The sequence below is a fragment of the Trichomycterus rosablanca genome, chromosome 15 (assembly GCF_030014385.1).
Source record: "Trichomycterus rosablanca isolate fTriRos1 chromosome 15, fTriRos1.hap1, whole genome shotgun sequence".
NCBI classification, from domain to species: Eukaryota; Metazoa; Chordata; class Actinopteri; order Siluriformes; family Trichomycteridae; genus Trichomycterus; species Trichomycterus rosablanca.
In genome coordinates, this window is record NC_086002.1 from 3534614 (window position 1) to 3555212 (window position 20599).

The 20599-nt window shown below is 40.0% G+C and overlaps 3 protein-coding genes across 3 annotated transcripts in view; 1 reads left to right on the top strand and 2 right to left on the bottom strand.

Annotated features, from left to right (window-relative positions):
• The window catches only part of chtf18 (CTF18, chromosome transmission fidelity factor 18 homolog (S. cerevisiae)), a 25921-nt gene extending 23734 nt beyond the window's left edge, over positions 1–2187 (top strand). The window contains exons 20-22 of the mRNA XM_063010413.1: positions 328–444; positions 536–602; positions 1992–2187. Coding sequence (XP_062866483.1) covers positions 328–444; positions 536–602; positions 1992–2122 — 315 coding nt within the window. The 3' untranslated portion in view covers positions 2123–2187. The remainder of the gene's footprint in view (positions 1–327; positions 445–535; positions 603–1991) is intronic.
• On the bottom strand, positions 2163–4707 carry gng13a (guanine nucleotide binding protein (G protein), gamma 13a). Its single transcript, XM_063010414.1, has 3 exons — positions 4632–4707; positions 3077–3174; positions 2163–2421 (listed from the first exon to the last, which is right to left on the bottom strand). The coding sequence occupies exons 2-3, from the start codon at positions 3172–3174 to the stop codon at positions 2316–2318; spliced, it is 204 nt and encodes a 67-aa protein (XP_062866484.1). The 5' UTR covers positions 4632–4707; the 3' UTR covers positions 2163–2315.
• A 3605-nt stretch (positions 4708–8312) lies between these two features.
• On the bottom strand, positions 8313–19445 carry ubn1 (ubinuclein 1). The gene is made up of 16 exons (XM_063010823.1): positions 19179–19445; positions 19016–19069; positions 16412–16510; positions 15820–15960; positions 15141–15235; positions 14563–15001; positions 13648–13718; positions 13403–13532; positions 12530–12648; positions 12304–12420; positions 11660–11803; positions 10966–11016; positions 10457–10496; positions 9748–10029; positions 8468–8708; positions 8313–8367 (listed from the first exon to the last, which is right to left on the bottom strand). The coding sequence occupies exons 1-16, from the start codon at positions 19443–19445 to the stop codon at positions 8336–8338; spliced, it is 2322 nt and encodes a 773-aa protein (XP_062866893.1). The 3' UTR covers positions 8313–8335.
• Between the last annotated feature and the right edge of the window lie 1154 nt (positions 19446–20599).

The following is a 20599-nucleotide window of genomic DNA, read 5'->3' on the forward strand; positions in this document are numbered from 1 at the left end:
TGACCACTGATGAAGGTCTAGAAGATGACCGACTCAAACAGCAGCGATAGATGAGCGATCGTCTCTGACTTTACATCTACAAGGTGGACCGACTAGGTAGGAGTGTCTAATAGAGTGGACAGTGAGTGGACACGGTGTTTAAAAACTCCAGCAGTGCTGCTGTGTCTGATCCACTCATACCAGCACAACACACACTAACACACCAGCACCATGTCAGTGTCACTGCAGTGCTGAGAATAATCCACCACCTAAATAATACAGATATAAAAGGACGGTTATTATATATAAACCACCGGCGTTTTATTAATTGTATATTTTTTTTCTCAGACAGAGGCGGTCAGGGAACAACAACAGGTGAAGAAACCTCAGGCCAAGCAGCAGAGCAGCAGGAACCACCAGCAGCGCCTAGCAAACATCGTCAAACAGACTGTGGTGGAGAGTAAGGTGGGTGATACGCAGCATGGTACCTCATGGTCATTCATCCATCATAAAAAAATGTACGTTTTAACCCTGATTTATTGTTTTTTTCTTCCAGCCTGAAACGGATTTCTTTGGACGAGTTGTCATACCGAAAGAGAAGCCTGCGGTCACCTCCACTGCAGGTTCATTCATTAGTGTTTATTCATCTATTAATGTTTGTGTTAGGGCTACTGACCACTCTGTTCTTCCAAACTGCAAAAGTCTCACTGGTCAGGAAGAAAATTTAGAGGAAATTGGTCAAAAAGGTCCAAAAACAGCCGCTCAGGTGGCGCAGCGGTAAAAACACACGCTGCAACCGGAGCTGGATCTCGAATACGTCGCATCGAATCCAGCTCTGCCTGCCGGCCGAGGCTGAGCGGCCACATGAACAACGATTGGCCTGTTGTTCAGATGGGTGGGACTAAGCCGGATGAGGTCTCTCTCTCTCATGACTGGTGCAATTACGACCTCTGCTGGCTGATTAGAGGCACCTACACGGAGATGAGAAAGAAGTGCTCTTAGGGTGTGTCTCTCCGCACGCAACGCTAGGTGGCGCAACCCTCGTCAATGTGTGGGTGGAAGGATGCATACGGCTGCTGCTCACGTGTCGGAGGGGATGTGGGTTAGCTTCGATCTCCTCGGTCAGGGCAGGGATCGGCAGAGGCAGAGAGGAGGCGTGATGCAAAGTGGGCAATTGGACGCGCTAAAGGGGGAGAAAAAGGGGAGAGAATGCTTTTTTTTTTTTTTTTAAAGGTCCAAAAACAAGTATTAAAAGGTACTGCAATGTGGAAAACGCTGTTTACAGTCAAGCAAGCTTTACTATGCCATTTACTCAGCAGTAGATATTGTAAGATCAGCTGATTGCAGCAGCTGGATCACATCTCACATTGGGGCACTGGGCAAGAGACGACCCTTCCTTCTCAGGTTGCTGTACATGTGTGTTTTTAATCCAGCTGATTAAAGTTATGAATGATGACAAACGTCGGGACAAATGATGCGAACGTTTTTATTTATTTATTTTTATTTAGTGAAAGAGAAAGAACAGTTGCAGAAATCGTTACAATCCTAGACTGCCCTGAAGTGCACGTCCCTAACAAGCACATCTGTACAATGCAAAAACTGTTTGGAAGAATGCGATATACGTTATGCTTTTATTTAAATAAATTTGAGTTATACTGCGATAATTTTTGATCGTGAGTAAGAATCTATTTTGGTCTTGGGAAAGCACAGTGTGACCTGCTCACCTTCAGGAGATCAAGTGCTAGATTTTTGTGTAAAAAAAATCTAACAGTGTTGGAAATGGATCAAAATCTTTGTGTGATCGCGGCTACGGGACGTGTTTCTTTTAAAGAATGGGGGTTCCGTGTTGTCCTCTTGGTGCCAGCGGTGCTACTTTCCCTATAAGTCCTTTAAATCGTGATGTGGCGGTGAATTCACACATCTGTGGGTAAAGAATCTTAAAGAATGGTAGAATCTGACACTACTCAGTAATTAAATTGCGCTGTTCGTATCTCCGTTCGGTTTCTTTCCAGGCGAGGATGGGAAAGCCAGCGGGCCGCTTCAGCTCGGCAAAGCTGTCGGAAACAGCGACGTCTGGTTCAGGTTCAACGAGGGCGTCTCCAACGCCGTCCGGCACAACGTTTACATCAGGGAGCTACTCTGAAGTATTTAAAGGAGGAAACAGTGAGATGTATATTGACACGCTATCTAAATAAATATTCTTGAATGATCAGCATCTTTATTTCTCTCCGGGTTGCTTTACAGAGCAGAATTTGGACAGTCGATAGTCGTTCACATTTTAATAATTACACGTTAAACAAAAAACATAGCACATCTGAAGAGCTGCCGCTGCTGGACTAGAGCACCACACATTTTCCAGACTCCACCCACGGGTTGGTCTTCAGCAAGTCGGCGTTCATAATCGGATCCTCGGGCATTTTCTCTTCGATCCATTTGATCAGGCTGGAAGAGAGAGGATGAAGAAAGGCGTGAATGGCAACCATGCTTCATTATTAGGGCAGTTGTAGCCTAGCTGGTTAGGTACTGGACTAGTGGCTTAGGATAGAAGTGTAATTAAATGTAAATTATTACTGACTTAATTATTACTGTTATAGTTGATGTTTACGACATTTATCTGACGCTTTCAGCTAAACCAGAGACCTTCCAATCAAGCATCCGGTACTTTAACCACTAAGCTAACTCTTCCCCAATCAATGTGGGGCAGTGGTCAGATGGTGTAGTAGTTTTAAGTTCAAATCCCAGGCAGTGCTGTTGACGTTATTGGGCAATTGTGTCAAAAAGGGTTTTACTGGTGCCATGCAGTTGTGGTAGTCTGTGGCTCTCCTCGGCCAGCGTCGGGGGCGGCACAATGCATGGAATTACATCTCAGCAAAAAAAAAAAAAAAAAAAACATGTATGAAGGAACACGCTATGCTTTCTGTAGTCCTCCACCACTCAACCAACCAGTAGGAGTCACTGTTGCAACACTATGCTGTGAATATCCTGTCCTGCCCTCCCTCCTCTAAACACCGACCAGGCCGGCGGCATCTCTGAGACTCGAACCCGAGTTTACCCTGCACCACCTGAGCGACCCTCACACTAGAACGTCTTCACTCACTCGGGAATGGTCACTGAGGTTTTCTCTCTCGGAAACTCCAGCTGCTGTTTGCGACTCTCCACCTCATTTCTCAGCTGATTCTCGTCCAGCTCCTCCATCTGAAAGCAAATCAAAGGACCAAAAATAAATGTAGTATAGCCAAAAGTATATAGACACTCCTCCTAATGATACAAATTTTGTAGTCACAAGTACTGCTCACAGGAGTATATTTTTTTGCTTTTGGCAGATTATCCAAAGCAACTTACCTTACAGTACTGTATACAGTCTGAGCAATTGAGGGTTAAGGGCCTTGCTTAAGGGCCCAACAGCAGCAACCTGGCAGTGCTGGGGCTTGAGCCAGCAACCTTCTCATTACTAGTCCAGTACCTTAACCTCTAGGCTAGACTTGCCTATATATAAATAGTTGCAAGAAATTGGGGAAGGCCCTTTCCTGTTCCTGCGTTCAGACACTGTTTGACAAGTTTGGTTTAGAGGAACTCCACTGCTTAAACCCCACTTAACACCTCTGGGATGAATTGGAACGTCAGTTGCAGGCCGAGCCTTGTCCAACAACAGACCATATAGTACAGTACACTTCATGATTGAGCTGGTTCATCCCATTCCAAAACCATAGAGACCCCCTGAAATTTGTGCCCATTCAGTCAAATGAGTATTTGTGAGGTCAGGCACTGATATTGCTTTTAATTTTCATATCCTAAAAGGGCCTGTGCAGATTACAGAAGTTCCTCCAGACCAACCTTTGCACATCACGCTGGAACTGGAAAGTGTGTCGTCCACAAACTGCCAGAAAGTTGGACGTATGTCATTTATTTTATATAGTTCATCTAATACAACTATCTTGTGTAACCAGTAATTATCTGTCCTGTCATGACTGTAACCAAAGTGTAAGACATTAAATCTTAATAAGTAAATAAATCTAATACTACTATTGGCAATGGGTGAGGCTAAAACACTTAAGCTCAGCAGTTAGGAGTGGTGTCCACCACCAGGCTATTGATCTGTGTCGGGGGTCAGATGCTCCATAATATAGGATCATGATTTATGGTTCATTACTAAAGCATTTAACCAGCAAATATTATTTGGTAAGTACGAATTGTTACCAGCCACCTCATCAGCTGGTCAAATTTCATGTTTTGACAAGCAATCAAACTAGCCCTGTTTATATGGGCACAGATAATTCACCTGCTGAAGTCAATCATGATCACTAATAATGAATTTAGAGGCTGTTCTACACTGTTAAATGATGATGTAGGACTTTCTACATCACTAAAATGAATAATGTAGGCTGCGGATTTTAGAAAACTTGTTTTAATCATGGGCGCTCGGGTGGGGCAGCAGTAAATTACACTAGTCACAATATGAGTCTCAAATGAGAAGATCAATGTTTTGGGAAAGGCCATAAATGGGCATCAGATTTATTCTAGGGTACCACTGCAGTTGTATTAAACATAGTCATTAAAAATAAAATATTTAAATGTAATTAAAATATAGACTACATGTCCAAAGGTATATATTATCTATGACATTAAATCAATTTTGAAGAAAGCAAACTCACCTTACTGCTACGTCTGTCAGACTATCCAAGATCAGCACAGTGGTACGTAGTGAAGAAACTGCACCAGCGTATGTAGGAACCCAACAGACTATTCAATCGTTTGCACCTGATGCCACGGTTGAAGCAGGGCCCTACCTTGTTTTTGTTACTCAAATTAAAGGGATTGAGCATAGGTGCACTTTACTGGAGAAATGGGTGGTGCCCTTATTTGCCTGTCCATTGGCAATGTAAATAAGATGTAAAGAATCATGTGTTTACCGAGGTTTGCCCGTAAAAGCACTGCAGTTGACACAGAGAAAATCATGTCGTTTATAAAAAGACAAACCCACAAATAATGACTTGATTTAGGACTATTTTAGAAAAGTAATAATAATAATAACAATAATTATAATAATAAGTTAGATTTATACACTGATCAGCCATAACATTAAAACCGCCTCCTTGTTTCTACACTCACTGTGCATTTTATCAGCTCCACTATGTCGTTCTACAATTACTGACTGTAGTCCATCTGTTTCTCTGCATGCTTTGTTACCCCCCTTTCATCCTGTTCTTCAATGGTCAGGACCCCCACAGGACCACCACAGAGCAGGTATTATTTAGGTGGTGGATCATTCTCAGCACTGCAGTGACACTGACATGGTGGTGGTGTGTTAGTGTGTTGTGCTGGTATGAGTGGATCAGACACAGCAGCGCTGCTGGAGTTTTTGAACACCGCACTGTCACTGCTGGTCTGAGAATAGCCAAAAATATCCAGCCAACAGCACCCCGTGGGCAGCATCCTGTGACCACCGATGAAGGTCTTGAAGATGACCGACTCAAACAGCAGCAATAGGTGAGCGATCGTCTCTGACTTTACATCTACAAGGTTTGAATGGGAAAGAGAAATAAATAAATGTGTGGGATCTCAGACAGTCAGAACCTGATCAAATAATCAGCTGCTGTAAATGAATAAATGAAAGATTATTGTATTCATGTACATTTACATTTTCGGCATTTAGTAGACGCTTTTATCAAAAGTGACTTACATTTATGACTGAACACAACTTTTTTTTTGAGCAATTGAGAGTTAAGGGCCTTGCTCAGGGGCCCAACAGTGGCAACCTGGGCCTGGTGGTGGGGTTTGAACCGACAACCTTTAGGTTACTAGTCCAGTACCTTAACCACTGAGCTACCACTGTCCCATGTATAAATAATTATATAAAATGATATAAATAAGTCTGCAGTAAATGCCTGTGGAACACAAACCTGGAGATAATCTGTCATTATCAAAACTATCAACTTGAGCAGTTCTGCAGTTTTCTGTGTTTCAAACCTTCATGACGGCAGCTCCACCTCCTGTGGCGCACAGTGGCCTTTCATACGCAAATCACAATGTCCTTGGTTATACAAATTCAAACAAAGCATCTGAATGAGACTGTTGGCACGTATGTATTAAACATATTTAGAAAACCAATACATGTTTAAGTTCACTTTATATAGTCCACTTAAATCACCTGGAATACAGTGGTTCTAATTAGAACAACACAAAAACAACTCTGTAAAATGTATTACTAAGAACACACATGAATGAGCTGCTCTTATTTACATAGAAAACTAAAAAGCAACCACAAGCAGTGTCGACAAAGGAAGTGGAGAGGAAATTGTCGGGGTTGGCACAAATTTGCTGGTAAAATATATCCTCAGAATCTGTTTGTCTTACATTGCTGGACTAAATAAAAGAGATGTGTTTATTGTTCTAATATACACTTCCTTTGGGTATCTACAGTAGTAATTTGCTCATTTGTCAGCTGGGTTGTAAAAGTCCACAAAGGTAAACAATATAGAAACAACACCAATGCATTAATGTATAGTAATAAAGTATCTAAAACAATAGTATTAAATGGTTGAGAACATCCACTTGTCCCACCCAAGAATCTAAGACCAAAGAAATATTGTTTGCACCTTTTGTATTTTAGGACACGCTATGCAACAAACCATAGCTGGTTTAAAATAAATGCTGCTCCAAAGTGGATAAATATCCCTTCAACAGTGTGTTTGTAATTCATTGTACTTTATTTGGTAAATAAAACATTTTTATATTATTAAAACATTACTTTTAGTTCATCTAATGCAGTTTCAGTTCAGTACTGTGGCAACAAGAACGTTTATAAGCAGTGAAATGTATAGTTCATCAGAATCAGAATATGGGCCGCTCAGGTGGCACAGCGGTAAAAACACACGCTGGAACCAGAGCTGGGATCTCGAATACATCGTATCGAATCTCAGCTCTGCCTTGCTGGCTGAGGCTGAGCGGCCACATGAACAACGATTGGCCTGTTGTTCAGATATGGGCGGGACTAAGCCAGATAGGGTCTCTCTCATGGCTAATGCAATTACGACCTCTGCTGGCTGATTGATGGCACCTGCACAGAGATGAGAAAACAGTGCTGTCAGGGTGTGTCCCTCCATACACAGTGCTGAGCTGCACTGCACTGCACTCGTCAAAATGTAGGTGATAAGATGAATACGGCTGCTGCCCACGTGTTGGAGGGGGCGTGGGTTAGCTTCAATTTTCTCGGTCAGAGCAGGGATCGGCATAGGCGGAGAGGAAGCATGATGCAATTGAACACTAAAGGGGGAGAAAATGCATTAAAAAAAAAAAAAAGTATAAACCAGACCAGTAACGGGTAAAAACACAAGTTCTTGAAAACTACAATCAATAAATAGTAGTAAAATAAAATATAAAAACATTCAGGATGTAGTTAAATATATAACCATAACATGAACCCCTTGTTTACTGCCAGATCTTGTTAATTTAAATTTAAAAAACATAAACCATATTAAAAAGCATCATGTATTTATTTCTCTATAAAGATAAAAACAATTAAGACAAGCCTTATAGCATATAGAAGGAAAATAACTTTAATTGAAACCACACTACAGCTTAGTTTGACTAAATGGGACATTTTAAACACATCCTAGTTATTATGTAGATAAGCAGCTCCATATCATGCTGCTCCCATCACCAATACATTTGGACACCATTAGTCAAGCATTCTACTGCCATTATAGTTTACAGTAATGTGGTGAAGCTTAAATATTGTGTTTAATGGAAACTGGACACACATCTGGGTGAATAAAGAATCACACTGTACATAATATTAGAATATTTTATTTCATAACGATTGCCAAAAAAACAGTTTAGCTTATTAATGAGACATCTTAAATAGTTATTCACGTGCAAAGTAAAAAGTACAATCAACAAAAAGCTTTTACTCAGCTTTTTACAGCTTGTGTTTCATTTAGAACGAGCGTCGCTTTGTGTTACGTATAAATAATTGATGTCTGTTGAAACTTACGACCAGATGTAAACTTTGGTTTGGCTCCATCCAGGTCTCATAATTGGAGAAAAAGATCAATTGCTGCATAAACAGTGTCAGCAGATGGAAATAGACACTAATTTAATGATTTTTACAAGAAAAAATAGAAAAACATGCAGTCTTGTGCTTAAGTAATTAACATCACTAATAATAAAGTATCATTTAACAAATATTAAATTATTTATTAAGTTTTTAATATGTTTATTATATATTAAGGTGAATACTTTGATGAAAGTGCAGAAAATTAAGTGCTTCAGCTGGACTCTAGTTCTTCAAATACTCCTAACATCCATTGGTAACTGAACCATACGGTTCTTGAAAACGCTTCCTGAAGTCGAGCCTTTAATGCAGTTCTGCATGGACTTCACCTTCATCTGAGTTTTACAGAGAAACAGGAATTATAGTTCCCAATAAAATAATAATAATAAATCAGTATTGTTGCTCAGTGCGCTGCTCAGTGCGCTGCTCACTCACCCTGTGTAAAACCACACAGTAAAACTCCAGGTGCTTCGCTGGTAAGTACTGAGTTTTTGCAGGTCTGTGTTTGTTCAGAAGGGTCGCCGGTATAAACTTCTCCAGGGAAAGGTAAAGCATGCAGAGGTGTGGAGCTGACCGAAACCCGGGTCTGTGGTACATTCGAATAAAATGAGGAGGCTTGCAGTGAAAGTGATGGAGTCGGGAGGTCCGGATCTCCACAAGAAGCTTCCATGGCTGCCTAAAAACAAACATATCAAAATCAAATGCTGCATCAGAAATGCAGTCAAGTCATGTTAAAACGATCATTAATAATAAGTGCTTCCTAAAGAACCTTCCTCGTGTCATTGGTGTCATCTATGGTGATGAAATTGTTCTGAAAAATGTCCACAACCTCAGCACAGCCTCCTAATTCTTTGCTGGTGACTTCTCTGAGCCCATATTAATAGAACTAATCTGATAAGATGCCCCACTCTTAAAAGGAATAGTTGCAGAAAGCACTAAAATACAGAGGCTTCCATGAAATACATGTTCCTTAAAAGTGTATGTAAACATCTACAGTCAATATTAAACTTTAGGTTAAAGTTATTAGGTTTACAACAATACATCCACACTATATAGCCACAAGTATTTGGACTACTGAAAATGATTTTCCAACTGATCCTAATTAGGGTGGCCTGGAGTATTTATTTATTAGGATTTTAACGTCACGTCTTACACTTTGGTTACATTCATGACAGGGACGGTAGTTACTCATTACACAAGATTCATCAGGTCAAGTTGTAATATCAAACACAGTCATGGACAATTTTGTGTCTCCAATTCACCTCACTTACACGTCTTTGGACTGTGGGAGGAAACCGGAGCCCCTGGAGGAAACCCACATGCAAACTCCACACAGAAAGGACTCGGACCGCTCCACCGGGGAATCGAACCCAGGACCTTCCTGCTGTGAGGCGACAGTGCTACCCACCGAGCCACCGTGCCACCACCAACACGGAATATGACAAGGCTGTTCACGAGTTCGAACACTGGTTCCCAGAACACCCACAATGTCATCCCACTATTATTTATTTGGGTTTTAACACCAAGTTTAACGTGTGTCATTTAATGGCAAAATAGGTACTATGTTTCTGTCTAATTATTTTATCCCATCCCACTATTAAAGCACAATATTGCTGATTTTCCCAATTTGTTTGTGCTGGAACACCATGAGAACCATAACAGTATGTAACTGTACCCAGACCCTAGAATACGTAGAACCAGGCTTCTACACTTACCATGCCTGGCCCTGTTGCACATTCTCCTTTAGCAGGTGAAACACTGAGTACCAGCTTTTCATGTTTGCCACCAGCCAGCGAATGCCTAGTAGTTGAAGCCACAGGCACCTCGGGCAGTGAAGTACCTGTGTTGACCACTGAATTTGCTTCAGAAGAGATCGTCTCTACAGAAGTGGATTCCTCCACCTCGCCATCCTCCTGCAGAAGCTCGGGTAGTGAACTGCCTCCTGGTGGTTCCTTGATTGTTCGGACTGACTGAACCTTCATGTTGGTTTCTTGGGCCTTTGATTAATTGGTCAAAGTAAACAAAGAAGAGTTAACAGGCGGGTGAACACAAGATAATGTTAATTTTTCCCTGCACAACTTAATATAACTTGTAAGAATTATTCACCCCATATAGGCTAAATCAAGTGTTGGAAACAGGGAAAGCTTCAACACTGGGCCTTAATGACTGGAGATTAAAATTCCTGAAAAATTCATTTTCAGCATTTAGCAGAAGCTTTTATCCAAAGTGACTTACAGTACAGTGACAGTATATTGTCTAAGCCATTGAGGGTTAAGGGCCTTGCTCTTGGGCCCAACAGTGGCAACCTGGCGGTGGTGGGGTTGGCTGCGTCAGCGACCTTCAGATTACTACTCCAGTACCTTAACCACTAGGCTACAACAATAGCCCCACTAAACTATCTAAAGCTAATGGGAAAACACTTACCTTTTTAGCTTTAGGAACAGTCATCGATTTCTTCCGTGCCCTGAAAAACAAAATGTTAAATATTATTTATGTTTAATCATGTTGGTAAGAAATCAACATCTATTTGTATTAGTTTGTTTGTTTGTTTATTTTATGGTTTAACGCCATGTTAACACGTTGGTCACATTAATGGCAGGATCATTGAAATTTTATTTATTTATTTTCCAAGTCTTAGTCTTTCTTGTTTCATCTTAGTTTTATTTATCTTCATATGTAAGTTCTCAGTTTTTTTTTTTCCGTGATTTGTTGATTAAGGGGTTTAACATCATGTCTTCATGTAATTAATAATTGTGGCTGAGAGGTGCTTCGTTAGATTTTTGATTGATTAGTTCAGTTATTGCAAGAAATTTTATTACTTTTTTATAGTGTTGAGTTGAAAATTTCTATCAGATTATTCGGGATTCCTAACTGATTTCTTATTGTACTGTACTATTTGTATCAGTAAATAAAAGATTTGAAATTACGCTTACATTACACCCGTGATGTGGCAATGTACTTTACGACTTTCAATCAGCAGGATCCTGTAGTGAGACAAAATATCAATCACGTTTTCTTTGTATTCCGGTGCACAGGTACACCATGTTTACACATGATACATCATACAGTCTTTTGACTTGGTATTTATAAACACGTCAGATATAAAATTCGACACGACAAATTACTAACATTAGTACTTTACAACTGAGCCATATGTGGCAATAATCGAGACTCTAAATAAAGAAACAGAACATGAGTAAACACAAAGTACAGCTTTTATAGAGTTCTGCAACACCTTTCTCACCAATGTGAAATGGCTTGTTCCCTTTTAACCTAATTACTGGTTGTGCCATGTATCTTTACCAAGAAGTGTTTAAAAAAAAAAAAAAAAAAAATCCTTCTGTGCCCGTTATTTATTTACTTACATTTACGGCATTTAGCAGACGCTCTTATCCAGAGCGACTTACAAAGGTGCTTCCATAGTAAACATTTAATTACTCTAGTTTAAGTAGACAACAGTCCAAGAACACAAATATGCTAAAACCCTGTTAGAACCAAAGTGATTTTACTATGAACTTTCATGCAGTACAAGAAGTCATTTCAGAACGTGTGTATTTTTATGGGTTACAAAAACACTGCGTTGTACCAGCGGGTTACTAAAAGTGCATTACATGTATAGAGCTTCACCTGGACTGCATCCATCCTTTAGGCCAGAGTGTTTTCACATCAGCCTCCAGAAAAGACTTGAGGTGATCCTCCAGTGTCTGGCTACAAGGAGCTTCGAGCTCATAGCTGCTCATCTTCAACTTCACCGCCTCGGACAACAACTCCCTGAAAGCACACCATAAAAATCAATGATTCTGAGTACGTTCTAGAACATTCACAAGCAAACTGTAGACCTAAAAAAAGAAAAAAAAACCTGAGTGCTCCAGTGCCCAAACACCAAGGAGAACTGAGTTAGAGTGGTGGCACGACCAGTCTGGTGGTATTCTGGTGACCTCAGCTAATTGTACAATGCCCACGCTGGGCTTGCACAGGCCTTCTCTGACAATTCTAGAAAGCTAAAATCTTCATACTTTTAGCAGCATGTGCATATAAACACATTTAACAGTCACATCAATGAAAGAAAAAATCTCATATTTATGTAGCTGGTATGATCAAGGGTGTGAAAGACACACCCATCAGCATCTCAGGCAATCCCAAGTGGGGTTCACATCCCAAGGTTGTGTGCTAGCCCGTAGCCCTTCTCAGTGTGGATGTCCCATATGCGGCAGGGGAATTACAATAAAATGGACACTTTCTTTTAGTCAAAATATAAATAGGAACAAAACCTGATCTCTGCAGTCCATCTAAATCTCTTGCGAGGTCCAAACACACGTTTCCCACCTTTATCTTCCTCTTCTTCATCAGATCCATCAATGGGTTTTTGTTCTCTCTCAGCCTCTAGCCTGAAAATAGAAACAAGACTGAATGATTTGCACAACCCATGTTGATTTCATCTGTTAAAATGATTATGCAGTAACAATCTCGCGTGTGATCGAACAATTTGCATCGTACCGTGCGGCCCTGGCTTTAGAGAACGCCTGGCAACTGTTGTTGAAATGGTCAATCTGCTCAGGCATGGCACTGGTAACCAGATCCTTCAGTTTCTGAAGCAGATCTCTTAACTGATCATCCTGAAAATGGGAAAAAATAAATACAATCAAGTTGTTTCTGAGCTACATTATATGATAAGATATACAAGCTGAAATATTCACGTTTGAGTTCCCTCCCTCAGTCACTGAATGGCGTTGTAATTGGCATAACAGTTGTACCTTTTTATAGCCCCTCCTGTGTTGTCAAGCAATAATTAGCTCTTCAGTTAGCAGTCTGGAGAAGCCAATGGTTGTTGGGCATTAGCACAATGTTTAAAGAATCAGAAAATATAATTCACTCGAGCTTCCAGCGGCTCAATTCCAACTGACCTGCCTAACAAGCCTTAAAGAATCAATTAAGGCTCAACAAGTTACTTCAACTGGAAGCTACAACCATTAAGCCTTGCTTCAACCCCAGGTCACCAAACAGTCATAAGTAACTGCAAATGAAGACTTGCTTACACTGTTTGTATTTATATAGTTTGTATTTATGGTCTATGCTTAGAAATTAGATTTATCATTGGCAGGGAGTCCATAAGATCATAATTGGATCTTCTCTACAGTTGGTAGAAGACATTTCTTTTCATCCTATCAAAGACACTGGCTATCATGGGTGTCTGAGAGCCATCATATACAGAACAGCCAGTTCACCCCTATCTCTGACCACTTCAGGTGCTCATTAGACACTCCGAGTTATTGCAGTCTGGAAACAGAAGGAAGCACATGCTTGCCCTAAATGTATTCCAAATATCTAAACTCAGTCAGGATAAAAAGACCCCAAGTTAAGGTTACTGACTAGCTGAAGAAGCTGTAGTTTCTTCGCCCTCTTAACCAGAGTAGCTTTCTTGCAGGAAAGCTGTGAGGCCAGGTACGAGAAGGTTCTGGAACGCACCTCATCGGACAGCTCCTTGGACTTAAACGACATACTAAAGAACAAAAACCCCACAAAGGGAAACAGTTTACAGACTCTGTAACATTACTGCAAAAGGTAAATATAATGAACTACCAGTTTAGTGATGTAAAAGCTTTGGGGTGACTTACTTTAGCAAAACATGGTTTATTTCTGGAGCAAAGATCTCCATTTTGTTCCCTTCTTCAGTTTCTTTAAGTCCCTAATTGAAAAAATTACACACAGTCATCGTTTTATTCCTTCACTCATTTTAAGCAACTGCAAGTCCTGATTAGGGATGTAACATGAACCTTGGAGACACTGGGAACAAGGTTGGAATATACCAAAACCACACCAGCATCTCACATTCATTTCTGTCATTATTATACGTATATTCATAATCATGCCAAGTGTCTTAGTGGGTCTGGCACTGCATGGAACCGCAAGGGACAAGGCAGTGGAAAACTCCGGACTGGGTTCCAAACCTTAGCAGGGATACAGGGGGTGAATGAAAGCAGCCATTTCAACTTCTGCAACTTCCATAGTTCTCTGTTTGGGAGGTTGTTGGAAACTACAGTATGTGGTGGAAACCCAATGAATACAAAAATATATAAAACCTTGCAGACAGTATTTGGAAAGCTAGGCCTAAACCCTGTAACTATGCCATAGTGCAGCACACACTCTACCGACAGCCACTGTGCCACCTTCACACATTCACTCACAACAATGACCTATGAATTATTTGCCCATTTCAAAACAAAGCCATGTTCCTGCAGCTACTACAACCTCAACTTCTCCAGTAAAGCTTTCCACAAGATCAAGGGGTGTGTCAGGGCAGGTACTGATGTTGAATAGAAGGACCTGGCTCCAGTTCCTCCCAAAGCTTTCTCTGGACCAAATTTGTCAAATCATGTCTTCCTGAAACTCAGTATGCATGAGCTGATCCACCTGAACCCAATCATTTGAAGAGATGTCTGCATATTTTTGACTATATGGTGGACATTCATCAACTTACCTGCAAAAAGTGCCAAAAGCATAAATCTGTCAAAATTCAAACCAATCAATACCTGAGCAAGTTCTTGGATGGATAGCTCCAGCGTTGAAGGTAAGCCATCAAGAAGTGAGCATGAAGACTTTACAGGCTGGCATACAACTGAAGCTTCTTGGTTCTTTTCCATGACAGGATGACCATTGTTGTGATCATCACTCAGCAGCCCGTCCAGGTCGAAATCCTGATCTACAGTATTCGCTGCTTGGAGAAGGTCACCTGCACTGGCTGAACTAATAAGTGTCAGGAGTGGATCGGCTGGAACAGACTCTTCTGCAACCTTGACCTGGTTGGCCGGTCCACAGCTGGCTATTTCAGGTGCCTCCTTTCCTCTCAGGTTAAACATCTCAAGCTGCTGTATCTTCTCCTTGTGGAATTTTTTCAGCATGCCATCAATGCTCAACTCCTTGTTGGCCTTTTTCTTTTTCTTCTCAGCTGGTTGCTTACCAGTCAGTACACTATAGACAGAAGTACGAATCAAAATATATTAATTCTGATACGTTCATTCATTGTCTTAAATACACAGACAAGCCAGTTTTACTCAAGAAGCAACAAAGACATCTGCCAAACTTAAAACTTTTATCTACAAACAAGAACCTGTTCTTCACATTCTCTTTCTCATTCTGCTTCTCTTCTCTCCTTTTCTTCTTCTTGTTCATCTTCGCCTCCACTCCGTCTTTGAGTTTTCGTTTCTATGGGGGGCAAAACCCTGAATGTTTTAAGTAAAGGAGTCAAGCAACAGAAAACACTGCAACACAACACACAATAAAAAGCCAGAAGTATGTGGGCAACTCACATAACAATTATGTTTTAGCCACAACAATTGATTAAAATAAATGTAATAGGTATATAATGAATTCTATGAAATAAAAGATTCGTATTCTGTGGCAACGGTTTGGGGAAGGCCCCTTCTCTGTTTTAGCGTGACTACTTTTGTGCACAAAGCAAGCTCTATAAAAACATGCTTTGACAATTTTGGTCTGGAGAAACTACAGTTGTGTTGAAGCAAGCCAAAACTTTTTAAATCATATTAGCGTCTGACATTAAATGTGCACAAATTCACACAGAGGAACACCACAAGCAGTTTTGGAGAAAGTCTTTGCCAGGAGGCCCATAGTAATGTCTATGATTTTGGAATAGGTTGTCAAACTAGCACAGTTAGATGCTAACCCAGAAAAGTATGCACAGGTCACCCAAATGGTTAGAAACATCCCTGTCTTTAAATAAATGACCTAATGCCACTTCAGAGCTCTTCCAATCAGTTCTGTCTACATACCTTTGGTTTGATAGTTTCCTCAAAGTCATCAGTCTCGTTTTCTTGATCTTCATCCAAAGCTTGTCGGAACTGAAGAGTCCCAAAGTTGATGTAAAATCCTCCAAGTTTGGTTGTAAGACAGGCAGGAACCAGCTCGTCATACTTTGGCAAAAATATTAAACAAGGAAAACCAGGAGTCAATTAAAAGACGAACAATGCCGTCATCTTCTGGAAACATTTGCTTTCATAGATCTATTCATTGATAAAAAGAAATCGTAGGACAAATCCCATGCAGATAACAATGAAAACAAAATACACTATAAAGCCAAAAATATGTGGACAACAGATAAGATTTTTAAATGTACAACTTTAAAACAACAGGGTTAAAATGGGGTTTGATGATTCTTTTTTGCACAATCTTACAAATGAGCATTCGTCAGGTCAGGCACTGGTTTTAAACGAGAAGGCCTGGCCAGCAATCAACGTTTCAATGAATTCAGATATAGGTTAATGGGATCTGAACGGACAAGTGAACGTACACACAAATTTCATTAATTTGATTAACACTTTTGGAAAAACAGTATAAAATGACACAGAAACATACTTAACTTACAGCCTCGGAGTTGTCGATAAAGGAGTCTGATTCATCATATCCAAAGCCTATGTCCACCAAATCTTGCAGTCTGTCTTTCCGCTGGTTAGGATCACCACCCTACATAAATGCAGGCAGATTTATTTATTTATTAGGATTTTAACACCATGTTTTACACACTTTGGGTACATTCATGACACAAGAGTCATCAGTTCAAGTCTTTTAATTTCAAACACATCTTCAATTGACCTCACTTGCAGATCTATGGACTGTGGGAGGAAACCGGAGCTCCCGGAGGAAACCCATGCAAACACGGGGTTAAGTAGCTTGATACTGCTTTTATGTACATCAGTGCAGGTCTTTAAACTGTTGCCAAGCACATTTCTAGACATGCCAAACATTTTCAAACAGGTTGTATTTTATGCAGCAAATCAGCAACAACACAAATGGAAACCAGTAAGATGAGCCAGGAGGACAGAACCTCAGCCTGTAGCAATAAAGATGTGGTGTAATCAACCAAAACATGAACATTTCATGCCTAATGGGCAAAAAAGTGATTTGTTGACACCAAATCCATTCATAATAATAACTAAACGCTGCCCTCATGTGATACACTGTGGTAAAGCCATTTTGTTTTCGTCGCCTTTGCACTACTCACAGAGGAAGGAACGTGTTATTAGCATAGCAAACAGCAGGCTAATGACCACACGAAGAGACAAATCAAATTTGTGATTTGCAGTGTGAACATCCAAAGTTTATAAGAAGCCCTGCAGTCTAAATGCTTTACATTAATAATAAATAACACAGAAGTTACACTTTAAACACTATCCTCTACTCCACTTTGTATGAGACTCCCCACAACAGTCATTTGGTGGCTAAGTACTATCTACTTCAAGTGCTATACAAAATGGTCAAAATTCTTCTGACATATTTGGTGACAAGAACCATGTTGCATTTGTAATATTAAATTACAACTATCTGTGTCTCAAATGGCTATTTTCATTCCAGCTTTAGAATGAGCCCCAAAGTTCTCATTACAGATAGTGTAAACGTGGTTAGACTTTTAGGATATGAACACCACTTTCTATCTATCCCATGCTGTTTGATAATTCATGGTTCTATGAGAACATCTCAAATGCATTAAGAAAACTTAAAGTGGTTCATTTGAAAAAGAAGAATTTCTTAATTATAGGCAGCATGATATCATGCAGATGAAAAGGTCTTGAGTTAAAAGTTGGTTGGTAAACTGCTTGACCATAAACCCATAAAGCATGAAATGAGAAATCAAACTTAAAGTTTACTCCACTAAATGTGCAGTATATATTAGGGTCATTAGCTAGACAGTGTAACATAACAGTCTTATAATTAAATACTGTACCGTATCTGTTCAGATTATCTTCTGAAAAGTACAATGCTTGACAAAACTGGAATTAAGTGAAAATGCTTGACAAAAGGGATGTCAAACTCATATACAAATTAATATTTGATTAGTTCAAATACATTTTAAATATCTGTGGTAATTAGAGTCAAGGGCAGGCTTTGTATAGCTGTTAAGCCTACATCAATATAACTGCACTGTATTAAACATACACCTGTTCCAACATACAATTTCTACCATGTATACGGGCCATTCCTGGGACCTTAAAACTTTTTGAAACCGAAACACTGTTTTAATTTGTTTTTCATGTTTTATTATAAAAAGGACGTGCTATACTTTTCCAAACTAATATTGGTCAAGCTAAATTACACATGTACCTCATATACACCGTGACGTCCATCCTGTTACGTGTTAGGTTGTAACAGGGTGGACCATAACAGCGTGGACCATAACAGGGTGGACATTCTGACATAAAAATAGCCATTAGCTAGCAAGTGAGCAAAACCATGCTAGCATAAAAGTGAATTCAGACAAAGAATTCTCAGCTTTTTAGTGTGATATTTTTAAAATGATTAAATCGTGTTGTTTTTTCTCATATATCCCGTAACAGGGTGGACATGTTATGGATAAAATGTGGAAAAAACAACATTAAAATGAGGAGTTTAATAAGCCACTCATCTTCCACAGTTGTTTTCCCTCCAGGAAATGATGTCAGTATGTAAAACAGCTCTTCATTTTAAGAGACAGTAGTAAGAAATAACAGGGTGGACCAGCCACTTGAGGGACGTGTGAAAAACTCTTATAATCAGCAATAAAATCAAACTCATTAAGGAAAAAAAAATTCAGGGTTTAGAGCGACTTAAGCAAAACCTTTTAAACAGTATTGAAAGACTGAGATATTTTCATGATTAACCTCATATATCATCACTAAATCAGAATGTACAGCACTGGGGACACTGGGAAAACCTCTGCTATCTAACAGATAACAACAGTGTAAAATGTATACAGTCATTTGGGGGGTTGAAAACATTGTGTTTAGTATTTGAAAGTGTTCATTTTCATTATTTCAGTAAGATGTTTAGAAATTGTATTGTTTAAAATTTACTTAATAAATACAGTGATCAGTACTGGAGACACAAAAGGCACCAAATTGTAGGAATGACCCAAATAATAACCCTATTTTGCATAAGAAAACCTGACTCTTGATAATAAATGACCCACATGTTGAATTCCTTCCCTGGACTCACATATTTTTCTTCAAACTTTTTTGCCAGCACCAACAGCTCATCTTTCTCTTTGTCCTCCAAAACCACGTCAAGACTGTTATTACCTGTCACCTATAAGAAAGAAAACAATCTGATTTTCACCACTTGGACTCTGTAGGACCTTATTTTACTGAACCATTTCCACCTGACTGATGCAAACCGTGTTCAGGTTGTCTTTCATTTTCTTGAAGATGAGCTCAGAATAGTAAAACTCAGGACAGTGCAGATCATCAGACTCGAACAGAACCAGATCCAATCTAATCGAGGAGACATTGTCTGGTTTGGTTGATTCCGATGGTGTGATTAACACCGAGCTGTTGGGCAGATGTTGTACCGCATGGCTCTCCGAGGCAGGAGGAACTACATCTTCGTTTGCCAGAGTAGTTAGTTGAATCCTCCGCGTTGTAGCCATTTCTCAAAACTGCACCAAACTCCTGAGCGCACAGGTGATCCACTTAAGTTCACCAACACCAGAAATCAATTTAGAGACGATTCATATTTGGAGAACAACGCTGCCATCTTCTGGAAACACTCGCTTTCACAGCCTAACAGTTTCATCCGTGGTAGAACATACACATTCACCCTGTTCTTCAGTGGTCAGGACCCCCACAGGACCACCACAGAGCAGATATTATTTAGGTGGTGGATCATTCTCAGCACTGCAGTGACACTGACATGGTGGTGGTGTGTTAGTGTGTGTTGTGCTGTTATGGAGTTTTTAAATACCGTGTCCACTCACTGTCCACTCTATCAGACACTCCTATCTAGTTGGTCCACCTTGTAGATGTAAAGTCAGAGACGATCACTCATCTATTGCTGCTGTTTGAGTTGGTCATCCCTAGACCTTCATCAGTGGTCACAGGACGCTGCCCACGGTGTGCTGTTGGCTGGATATATTTTTGGTTGGTGGACTATTCTCAGTCCAGCAGTGAGAGTGAGGTGTTTAAAAACTCCAGCAGCACTGCTGTGTCTGATCCACTCATACCGATTTTTTTATTTGAATGTGATGTAGATGTGTGGACGCTCAGTCACGTTTGTTCACGTTTGCTCAGTCCAGTTTGAATTCCAGCCAGTCAGGATGCCACGCCCTGTTACCATGGTAACTTGTTCCCTGCAGTCTAGTCGCATATAAATGTCCTTTAAAACATTAAAGTCAGTAGAGCTCAAGGTGACCTTATTGTATATATTATATATGTGCAGGAGGGCACATACTTCTCATACATTAGTTTGTGCAATATACAAAACATTCCAGCAATAGTTATGTAATGCACAGCGGCCACGCCCACTCAGAGAATACTGGAGTAAACACTTAGTACCTATGTAGATAAAGAGTTACACAAGAGAGACTTGTATTAGTATGGAATTATTATTTTATCAATGCACATCATTGGTTATGGCACTCAAAATAGAATACACGACCAAAAGTATGTGGACACCTACTTATCAGATTGTTGGAAAATCCTATTCCAAAAGCATGTGCATTAATATGGATTTGCCCAATTTGGGCATCTGTAGCCTAGCAGTTAAGGTACCAAACTAGTAAGCAAAAGGTCACTGGTTTAAGCC